At 36.9% G+C, this 12,297-nt stretch overlaps 1 protein-coding gene across 1 annotated transcript; it reads left to right on the top strand.

The window, feature by feature from the left end:
* Positions 1-830: 830 nt before the first annotated feature.
* LOC122023202 (DEAD-box ATP-dependent RNA helicase 27-like) lies at positions 831-1,586 on the top strand. The gene is made up of 4 exons (XM_042581282.1): positions 831-909; positions 1,008-1,049; positions 1,126-1,198; positions 1,281-1,586. Exons 1-4 carry the CDS (start codon positions 839-841, stop codon positions 1,584-1,586), a joined length of 492 nt encoding a protein of 163 aa, XP_042437216.1. The 5' UTR covers positions 831-838.
* The last annotated feature ends 10,711 nt before the right edge of the window (positions 1,587-12,297 follow it).

The following is a 12,297-nucleotide window of genomic DNA, read 5'->3' as shown; positions in this document are numbered from 1 at the left end:
TTTTTGAAGATAGTGTGAATAAATTATTTTATATATTCCAAGAAAAATCATAATAATCTACTATACACCATGCATCACTATATTTAGCTTCTTTCAAATCAGTTGTCGTATAACAGATTATTTCAAATTTGTAGATCAAAAAAGCTGAGCAAATAAGTAAAATTATGATAAATGGTTTTTTTTGTAAAGCATTTGATCCCATGTATCTAAATTATTGGCTTATTCTTGTTTTCAGTGTTTTGGTTCCTGGTCATTTATGTTTTGATAAATTATGCAATTATATGGAATGATAGCAGAAAAAGTAGTGAGGAACTGATTTAAACAATACCTTAACCGTTGACTATTGGATTGAGGAATTGTTCTTTCTTTTAGCACACAGAACTCTGGTATTGTATTTTTATGCAGCAAAGTTTTTTGAAAATCTCATTTATCATTGTTCTATTGAAATTTGTTTTTAGAAATTGAATGTAACTAAGCACAACATAGCATGCTAGCCATATTGAGAAAGATACTAGAATGGCAAAGTGGAGGTGACTGGATGTAGTTTGAAGTGGTTGCATACTGAAATTGTATATCTTTCCATTGAATGCCCTCAGTACTCATTGATTTCCTTTTACTAAATGATCTGTTGTTTCTTTTCTTTTTTGCTTTAATGAGCTCTACTTATGTTCTCCAACTAGTTGCGTGTTTCATCTTATCGCATATCCATGCTAATTATTATTTGCTAGCATGTTTAATCCTAACCATGAGATCAATAATTATTTTCATATGTTCCTTTGTTTGATATTGAGATACTAATTTTGGGTGTTGGTGCACCAAATGTAGTTTCTTATAATCGATGAAGCCGACCGAATATTGGAGGCTAACTTTGAGGAAGACATGGAGCAAATATTTAAGCGGCTGCCAAAGGTATGCTATTTAGTTCCCTTCGGTTTATAGTTATTACAAGAGTGTTGCAAAGTCGGCATCGTGTTTTATAATTATCACATTCACTCCCTAATACGCAGACAAGGCAAACTGCTCTATTTACAGCTACCCAAACTAAGCAGGTTTCTATTTCTTTCTAACTACTATTCATAATCATTTTGGGTTTTCATTTTCTTTAACTTATAAAAAAAATTGCAGGTTGAGGATTTTGCGAACTTGTCATTTAAGGAAAAAGCCTGTATATGTAGGTGTTGATGATGGAAGGTCGAAGGTAATCTCCAGATTTATTTTATCATTGTTTTTACTCGGTTGTTTCGTCAATAGCAAGGTTGACACGAATTCATCTTTCTCAGGTGACCGTCGAAGGGTTGCAGCAGGGCTATTGTGTCGTGCCTAGAAATAAAAGGTTTCTGGTCTTGTATGCTTTTCTTAAGAGGAACCTTTCGAAGAAGATAGTGGTCTTCTTCTCCTCATGCAATTCGATCAAGTACCATTCTGAGCTTCTCAGATACATTCATGTCGATTTTCTCGATATCCATGGAAAGCAGAAGCAGCAGAAACGAACTATTAGATTTTTTGAGTTCTGCAAAGCCGAAAAGGGTATATACTGCTCTGCACTGATGTTGCTGCTCGTGGACTTGATATTCCTGCTGTGGTAAGTTAAACTTTTCTTTTATATTCATGCATTGTCTAATCTTAATGCCACATCTTGTTGATTGGCCATAGGACTGGATTGGCCAATATGATCCTCCTGATGAACCAAAGGTGTGAGTTTAACCAAATGGCATGGTACCCTTTAAGATGCCTTATAACAGATTATTTTGTTTTATTTTATTAGGTAAGAGAACTGGAGAATCAATTAAATGGTGAGAGGACAACCAAGAAGGATGTTGCAAAGTTCCCAAAGCCTCCAGTGGCTCCTTTAAGATGGAAGCCTCCTTTACAAAGAATCACTAATCAGTTGTCACCCTCAGGAAGAATAGTTATGTGTAATTTGTGGATACTGACTTAATGTGCACAATATCTATTATCTTTTTATGTTGTAAAAAGAATATTTATGTGTTGGTTATATAGATATTGACTTGGTGTGTTTAGATACATCGGTGCATTTTTATTTGTGATTTTCTTAGTGAATTAATAATATTAACTTAATTTTATGATTTGCCTGGTGATAATATTGGTTTTTCACTATTTCGGAAATCGAATTTGTGTCGTTAAACAATACTGATATTACATTGGTTTTCCACCACTGTAAAACCGGTGTCATTAACTAATATTACATCGGTCGTATACCGCTGCCAAAACTGGTGTTATTAACATATAATATTACATCGATTTTACACCCGATGTCGTTAAGTGATACTACACCGGTTTTAACCCGATGTCTAAAATGGCAGACCTTTTACATTGCCTTCATAGACATCGGTCGAAAATGTAATAGACATCGGTGGAAAATCGATGTCTATGAGGGTTTTTGTTGTAGTGAATTTACGTACAGTAGATGGAAGTATTCTTTGCAACAAGACATGACAATCATGTGATTTTAATCCATGTAAATTTCCATCATCTACATTCACATATCTAGATATATTAGTAGCATATCCATCAAGAAACTTCACAAATTTTAAAATTGATGAAATGCACGTCTTTCTTCCAATGTCAGCGTGAAATTTGCATATGGTTTACTAAATTTATCTCCAACTTTCTTTAAATGTAATTCACTTCTAATCCCCATATCATGCAAGTCTAACCTTGCTTTAAATGTATCCTTTGACTTTCCATCTATATTAAATAATGTGCCAACCAAAGCATCATAAATGATTTTTTCAATGTGCATCACATCTAAATTGTTCTCAACTTTAAATTTGGCCAATATAACTAAAAAAATATAGACTTCTTTACTCTATTTGTATCTTCCAAAGATCGTTGCCGGTTTTTTCTTAATGTAGGATCACTACAACAAAAATGTTAAACGACAACACCACAAAGACAACAGTTTTAGATGAAACTGTAGTAAATTTGGTAAAAGACAACGGTTTTAGAAAAAACCATTGTCTTTGAGCTCCCATAAAATACAAAAGACAACAGGTTTGTGAAAACCGTTGTCGTTGAGTAATTTTTTTTTAAAATCAACAACACATTTTGCAACGGTTATCTAAAACCGTTGTTTTTAAGCGCTGTTTTAGGGGCTACGACAACAGTTTTGATAAAACCGTTATCTTTGACTTTATTTGTTCCGTCATTTTCCCTCTCACAATTTTGCTTTCCCTATCTCTGCAAATTTTTTCGGCACCCTATTTTCCCCTTCGTATTCTCGATCTCTAAGCCATTTTTCTTTCCCTCTCCTCATATAATCTCTTCACGCCATCCACTACTGTGTGCTCTCCTCTCTCCCTAGTGAGCTGGGTTCTGAGCTCGACGAGGCCCTTTGACCTTCCACTGCTGCTCCTTCGCCAAAGGTGGCACTCCTCCGTCGATTCATAACCTATTCGTCATGTTGAACGAAGAAGACAGCTGCTCATGGAGGACGACGATTTATTCCTCCAACAGTTCGATCCAAAAGACTTGGAGATCGTAGCCGAGTTCCTCACCAATTGGCTTCCACTTCCTCACCCGATCCCTCTGCGACTGCTGCTCCGCCATTGTCCGAAGCCGCATCGACTCCCTTCGCCCAAGTATCACATTTCCTTTCTCGGTTCTTAATTTGTTGATCCCTGTCCCTTTGGAAGAATGCTAGATTACTTAGTTCGTTGGGGTGGTGCTCTTCTTTCGGTTTGCTACCGAAGCTAACGCGGATGCCTCCGGGTCCACTTCCACGGAGGATCAGGCGTCATATGCCTCTGCTAGCTTTGCTGCCTCCTTTCCCGATGCCCAACCAACTGGGTAGGACCCGGATCTGACGTCTTCGCCAGAGTCCCCTCAAATCTGGATGTCTTGGGCCGACATGGCTCAAAAAGACAAGCTCAAGGAGGCTGCGGCGCAGGAGGAAAAGACGGAGGAGTCAGGGAGAACTTCGATTGAGGGAGCAACAAGAGTTAAAAGGGAGATTGCAAAGAAGGAGACAGGATTTTCAAGGGAGAAGAGGGAAGAAATACACTTTAGGAATGTTGTCAGGAAGAAGGATTTCATATGCCTGGAGAGGGCTAATGACAAGATCGTTAATATCCTCAATGTCCTCGAGCTACATGCTGGAGTATTCAGCACTCCCGAGCAAAAAAGAATTGTGGATCTGGTCTATGAGCTGCAAGAGAAACGGAAGAATCATGAGTTGGGAGGTGAGTATAGCATAAAAAGATTAGCTTTAAGCAGTGTTTATTTATTTATTATCAATCCTAAGCTAATGATTCAAGAACCCTAATGGAAATTGGGCAACTTTTTAGAAATAATGTAAAAAAGATCAATAGATAAGAGAACTGAGAAGCAATCATCATCATCAAATCATATTGTTCTTTTGTTAGTTTTTGTCCAAATACCTACCGAACACAAATATTGTGCTGACTTAACAAATATATGGTTGATACATGGTTTGTAGTTTCACTTCATAAATGTTGAAGACCCTCTTGGATGACTAACAACTTCTCTGTGCTCAAGTATATCCATCTGTGCTTTCTGTTTGTTCGCTTGAACTAATAGTATGAACACTGATCCAGAAAAAACTATAGTGCGCACATGTATTTCTTTGCCAAAGGTTTCTATATTATATATACACATATATGTCTACTTGTGATTAATTAAAAAATAGTTATATGTGCATTATTCGTTGATAATTTTTTTTGTTAACATAGGGTCCTTGTCAACCTGATGTGAAACAATGTGGATTTTATGTGATGAAATTTATGAGAGAAATTATTGAAGGAAATGCTACCAGGTAGAAGGATTCATTTTTCTCAATGGTAATATTTGACATATGCTCAAGTTTCTCGAATAATTTTCTTTATTTGATTTTGCTTCTTCATTACTGATTTTTTTACTAAAATAATCTAGTTTTGTTAATAGTTCAAGTTCTGGCCGAGCTATTCAGCTTGCCTCAATTGCAACAAGTGTGAGTACTCATTTGCGAGTTTTTATTTGATGTGAAAGCAGAGGATACTTGACTGAATGGCACCTAATGCTGAAACTTTGACACCTTGATAGATTGCTAAGTGACAATGGCTTCAATGGTACAATGAACATGGGCAGCAACTTTAGCCCACAACTACAGCTTGTCGATTTCAGAAACATTTCTTGAGATTGACATTTAATGATAAGCTATGCATATTTCAAGTCATGTTTGTCTTTCCATTTATTAGGAGGCCCTGACTGGCAGCATATATCCTGAGCAGAAATAAGCTAGCACCTACCTACCGTCTGCCAGCCAAGTTGTTTTTGTATGCATTGCTTGTTCCTTTTAAGTTCTGGATCAGAAGGTGCATCAAAGATTGTCTTCCATCTTGCATTTGATTAATGATGCCTTTAATTCTGTTTTCTTCTTTTTGCTGGTTTAACATTGAAAGATTATATTGAATATGCTATTTTTTGCAGGATGAATACTTTCAAGTAAACAAAATGTCAACAAAACATAATGGATATTTTGTAAACAATGGAAAATTAGAGCAAATGTAAGCTTCTGCCACATAATTCGTTTTTCCTTGGTATTTGTTTGCTTTATTTGCCATATTTGAAACAACTGTTTTGTTTTATGTTCTCTAAATATGTCTTTTATTTAAAGTCATCTCAGGTGTGACTGCTGTTGTCTAGAATTTCAATCAAGTATTATAGTTTTTGGCCACTGTGTTATCTGCAGCAATGAAATCCGAAATTGCAACTTTAAGCAACATTCTATTGTGGTTATATATATAAACTTATTTATTCGTAACTGATGCAATAACAAAACAAACCCTCAAATTACATTGAAAATTGAGACAAATTTGATAAAGCACCGGAAAGTATCTCATACTGAGTACAAAAATGTCACAATAATCCTAAACTGAAATATTAACATGGATATGCATAGAATGTTGGATACAATCCTAAACTGAAATATCAATGCATGACTGAACTTGTTACACCATAATTCTATTAAATACTAATACTTCTTAACAGCTATACTTAAGCATTTGAATATAATTTAGAATCTACAACTAGTTAGCTTTTCATGAATTTCCTTGGTATGGTTGACTCCATAATATTGGTAGCTATTCTAGTATGCCTTTAAAATGGAAATGTTTTCAAATCTGTGAACGTTGTCGCTGCAAACTCGTTTCTAGTTTGTAAGCCGCTTGTCATTTTTTTTATGCTTGTCTTGAGACAATTTTTAATATTATTACATTATCTTTTTTAAGGGAGGCTGCTAATAGTGACGTTAATCCAACATGTGGTGGTTTTTTTAGCTAAGATATTATGGTCTTTCTGATTTATCTGCTCTTTCCTTGGGTGTTACCTTTGTTAGCCATTTATCTCAAGAAACATAGAAAATGGTAGAATATATTCCTAAAATGGTCTCTTCTATCTGTAATTTTCTTGAAACTTGATTTATGAAGTGACAATATTATTCATTGGCTTTGTTGCCTATAGTGAAATTCAATGAATGTTTTAAGTTGTGCTCAATTTATCTCAATGAATGTCTTGGTAGATAAGCTAAGTCAAGCATCAAGAAATCAACTAGTTTTGGTGTCACATAATGCTGGGTAAGTAAGACTTATAATATCAGTTTTAATTTATTGGTTTGAGAAATATGCATGCAATAATTATGTGATTTGTGTATAGTTATCATTCGATTCTCACAGTCATTGATCCATATAAGGAAACAATTTATTTGTTGGATTCGCTTAGTCATCGCATTCGTGACGAGGACTGGAAATACGTAGTGGATATGTGAGTACGTAATCAAATTTTATTAAGCATTTTTTTAATCAGTAAAACTCTCATATGTCCATTCTTATTGATGTATAAAGGAGCATAAGATTGTTTAATTCAAACAAGGAAAAAAAGGGAAAAAACATGTTACATGGGAAGTAATAAAGGTATGCATGTATACTTATGATTAAATTATAAACAATTAAACATGTATATAAGACATTTACAATTTGTTTTTAACATAGGGTCCTCGCCAACCATATTTGAAACAGTGTGATTTTTATGTGATGAGATATATGAGAGATATTATTGAAGAAGTGGATGTTGCATTTTTCGGGCCGCAAAAACCGCCTTTTTACGTTGCGGAAACCCCGAACCCAAGCCACAGGATCCGTGCGAAGTAAAATAGTTTCGTAAAATTTCGAGTACGAGTTTCTTACCTCTAGATCTACACTAGAACTATATGGTTGAGAGATTTTACCCTTGATGAGATGCCCTTCACAATCCCGCTCGTCTAAAGGTTCGCCAGATCTCGGGATCGTCAAGAGTACGATCCTCTATGCGTTTCCACACGAACAAACTAGGTGAAGAAGACCAAACAAAGGTGTGCCAGCACCTTAAGTGGTTCGGCCAAGGGAGGAGAGGGAGAGAAGAGAAGAGCTTGAGGAAGAAGATGGAATGAATTCACTTCAATGAAAAATCAATTTTCATCCTTAAGTGGCCAGCCACATTATGGCTTGTAACTCCCATGGAATATCAAGAGTCACAACTCTTGCTAACTCCCATGAGATGGCATTTGGTCAAGTCAAACTTAACCAAATGAAGAAGCCTTGATGATGTGGCATTGGTCAAGTCAAAGTCAATTCAAAACTTGACTCTTCATCTTCCTACTTAAGTCAAGTCAAACTTGACCACTTCGCTCCCTTGGTTGATCTAATCTAACTATTTGATTCAAGCCAATTTAATATAATGAATCTAATTCATTTAATTAAATTGATTCAATGAGTCATAATCTAAATTAGACTTATTGAACACATGAATCAAATTGAGTCCAACTCAATTAGTTCAATTAGGATTACTCTTAATCCAACTTGATTCATCACATGAATCAAATCCTCTTGGTTCATCATATGAACCTAATCTCCATCTAATTGTCCTTTGTGTGTGATCCTATAGGTTCTTATAACGTTGGCAATGCTCCTAAACCCATTTAGAAGCATAAGTAATGAGCGGTATCTAGCAACACATCATTACTACCCAAGTTATAAGAATGTTGAGATCCAACATCACCTTGTGACTACTAATTGTGACTCCTCACAACATATGACATTGTCCTTCTATCCTAGACATCTAGATTGATCAATGTGAGGCATAGACCGTGTCATCCTCTAATCAATCTAAATCTTAAACTCCAAGTAGACTCAATCAATCAAATGAGCTCAATATCTCATATTGACTCATTTGGGCATGATCATGCACTTCGTGGTCTCACTCTATCAGGAATATCGATATCGCTCCCGTCATATAGGAGGGATAGATCTCATCTATATCACTCACATCTCTCTACATAATTCGTTACATACCCAGTAATCGCCTTTATAGTCCACCCAGTTACGGGTGATGTTTGACGAAGCCAAAGTACGTAACTCCTTATGTAGGGATCCATGGTGACTTCAGGTCCAAGGACTAGTAGTCATACTAATAGCCACATGAGAAAGTATATGACACTCATATAATGATCCATGATACTTTCTCATGGTGGGTCATTCAGTATATATTCTCCAATGCATACCCATGTGTCAACTTGATATCTCTATATCCATGACTTGTGACATCAAGTCATCGAGTTGACTTACATGCTAGTCTTATTGCATTAACATTGTCCCTAAATGTTAATACTCGACTAGGAATGATTAAGAGTAGTGTTCCCTATATCATCTCACTATTGATTCAACCAATCGATTGGTATTGGTAAGAACCTTCTACTCAAGGACGCTATTATACTTAGTTTATTTGGCACCAATACAAGTAAGCATAATAACCAAAACCAAATGTCTTTATATATAAGAATAGGATACAATGAGTCCATACAATAATCATCAAATGATTGGCTCTAGGACTCTAACTAACAATCTCCCACTAGCACTAGTGCCAATCAGTGTAGGCTCTAAGGCCTAATGACCTAGTGTGACCATCATGTTTTCTCTGTGCCAAAGCCTTAGGCAAGGGATCTGCGATGTTAGCCTCTGTGGGTACACTGCAAATCCTCACATCTCCTCTATCGATGATCTCTTGAATGAGATGGAAGTGGCGTAGTATGTGTTTGGTCCGCTGGTGTGAGCGAGGTTCCTTAGCCTGTGCTATAGCTCCATTGTTGTCACAATAGAGCTCAATAGGGTCAACGATGCTAGGAACCACCCCAAGTTTAGTGATGAACTTGTGAATCCAAACTGCCTCCTTTGCTGCTTCTGATGCAGCAATATACTCGGCCTTTGTTGTAGAATCAGTGATTGTGTCCTGGTTCGAACTCTTCCAGTTCACAGCACCACCACTTATGCAAAACACGAACCCCGACTGCGATCGATAATCATCCTGGTCGGTCTGGAAGCTGGCATCACTGTGAGCCTTTACAGCTAGCTCGTCATCGTCGCCATATATCAAGAAATATTCTTTAGTGCTTCTTAAGTACTTAAGAATATTCTTGACTGCTATCTAGTGACTTTCACCTGGATCTGACTGGTATCTGCTCATCATGCTCAAAGCATACGAGACATCAGGACGAGTACATAGCATGACGTACATGATAGATCCTATGGCTGAGGCATAAGGGATCTGATCCATGCGGTCTCTCTCCTCTCTAGAAGAGGGACCTTGAGTCTTCGAAAGACTCACGCCATGTGACATCGACAGAAATCCCTTCTTGGAGTTCTGCATGGAAAACCGTAGGAGTACCTTGTCAATATATATACTCTGACTTAGGCCAAGCAACCTTTTAGATCTATCTCTATAGATCTGTATGCCTAGAATGCGGGATGCTTCACCTAAGTCCTTCATTGAGAAACAAGTCCCTAGCCAAGTCTTGATAGACTGTAGCAAAGGGATGTCCTTCCCAATGAGAAGTACGTCATCCACATACAAAATGAGGAAGACAACTATGTTCCCTACAACCTTCTTGTAGACACATGGCTCATCTTCATACTTGATGAAACTAAACTGTTTGATTGCATCATCGAATCGAAGATTCAAGCTCCGAGAAGCTTGCTTCAGTCCATAAATGGACCTATGCAGCTTGCATACTCTGCTAGTATGCTGTGAATCTACAAAACCCTTAGGTTGTGTCATGTACACATCCTCGAGCAGGTTTCCAATCAGAAACGCGGTTTTGACATCCATCTCCCATATCTAATAGTCATGGTATGCTGCAATAGCAAGCATGATCCGAAAGGACTTAAACATCGCTACTGGAGAAAAGGTTTCATCATAGTCAATACCATGAATCTGCTTGAAACCTTTAGCTACCAAGCGACCCTTATAGATAAGTCCATCCATGTCAGTCTTTCTCTTAAAGACCCACTTACACCCAATGGGTTTTACCCCTTCAGGTGGATCAACCAAAGTCCATACTTGGTTGGTGTACATGGATTCCATTTCGGATCTCATGGCCTCTAGCCATTTCTCAGAATCTGGTCTCATCACAGCTTCTTGATAGGTGGTAGGCACATCCTCTATGAGCACAACGTCATCATGGTCAGACAAGAGAAATGAGTATCTCTCAGGCTGACGACGTACCTTATCAGACCTGCGAAGAGGTATGTCTACTTGAACTGGTTGTTGTTTCTCAACTCGTTGTGGAACAACATCATCCACAACACTTTGTGGTTCCAATTCAACTTCCATCTAGGCTTCAGTGCTATTGTCCGCATCTTGAACTTCTTCAAGATCGAATGTACTCCCACTAGTCTTTCTAGAAACAAAGTCCCTTTCTAGAAAGACCCCAGTTTTTGCCACAACTATCTTGTGCTGACTGGGAATGTAGAAGTAATATCCCTTAGTTTCCTTGGGATATCTAATGAAATAGCACTTATCAGATTTAGGTCCCAGTTTGTGTGAGACTTGACGTCTAACATAAGCCTCACAACCCCGAATCCTCATAAAAGACACCTGAGCATCTCTCCCAGTCCATATCCTATATTGTAACGACCACCCTTCTTACTACTATTATACTCTAAGGATGATCGTTACTTACTACTAACTCTACTTAACCGGTGTGATTAAAAATCACATGGAAACCCTTACCGAAAAATTCCGGCAGAGTCTTCCCTGTACCGGTGACCATATTTAACAGTACATGCAATATATACTCAGCCACAAGCGGCTGGAACACATATCAATCAACCAAAAGGAATAACATCACCACGCAGTTTAATGAAATCAAAAATGAATAGCAGAAACAAAATAAAAACATACAATTAACTAACAGCGGAAGACTAAATGACTCATTTAATACATTCTTAATAAATGGCAATCTTAATAAATTCTTAAACTAAGTCCCAAGGCTTCCATAGTCCTAGCATCACACACCATCCGCGCCACCTTGTCGCCTTCCTTGCTAAATCTTCTCTTTTCCTTTATCTGCAGTAAGAGGAAGTGGAGTCTATAAGCAAAATTTGCTTAGTAAGCGCTATCTAACTCACAAAAACTCGATATGCATGTATATAAATAAAAACATGCTAAAACTGAATGCTAACATGTAAAGCTACTCATGCTCATAAATAGCAAATAACAGTCAGCTAACTCATGCTCTTCTAGTAGTAAAGAAACATACTGAAAGGCTAAACATGTAAGACAAGTCTATACTATCATGCTAGCATAAAGAATTTAACTTACTGAATTCTAAACACTTTCTGATTCTTATTAAACTTACTTAAAAACTTATTCTTTTATTTCACTTATTTAAAACTTATTCCTTAACACTTGTAAACTTTTGTAAACACATTGTTTTATTAGTTTAAAAGCTTATACTTATAATACTTCAAAATAATAATCAACTTCTTCTTGGGCCCAGGCATAGTACCATCTTATGCGCGTTCCCTAATAGGTTGGGGTAGCGAGCCACCAATCCTAAAAGAGCAGACCTCGGTCTACCAGGGCCAAGACCTCGGAATTGGACACCTGGATTTGTTTAACGACAAGCTCTTGGATGTCGGGTACTAGCCTCTTCTTAAAAGTAAAATACTTTTTAGCTTATTTACTTCTTCTTTAAATGCCTTGGCATTTTAATAGACACCTTGTGTGCCAAAGATCCTTAAAGTCTCGACTTTGGGATCTACTTAAGGCCTCGGCCTTTTCTTTCTTTTCTTTATCTTTCTTATACTTTTCTTTATCTTTCTTATACTTTTCTTAAACTCTTAAAAAGAATATAGGCATGCTACAACAGAATTAAATCAAAGGAAAGAAAATCTGACTTCTATAAGCATGCTATATCAGAGACAAATCAAAAGAAAGCATATCTAACTTCTTCAAACATGCTTCATC

Source organism: Zingiber officinale, chromosome 9B (genome assembly GCF_018446385.1).
Source record: "Zingiber officinale cultivar Zhangliang chromosome 9B, Zo_v1.1, whole genome shotgun sequence".
Lineage (NCBI taxonomy): Eukaryota > Viridiplantae > Streptophyta > Magnoliopsida > Zingiberales > Zingiberaceae > Zingiber > Zingiber officinale.
This window is presented reverse-complemented; position numbering and strand designations above follow the sequence as displayed.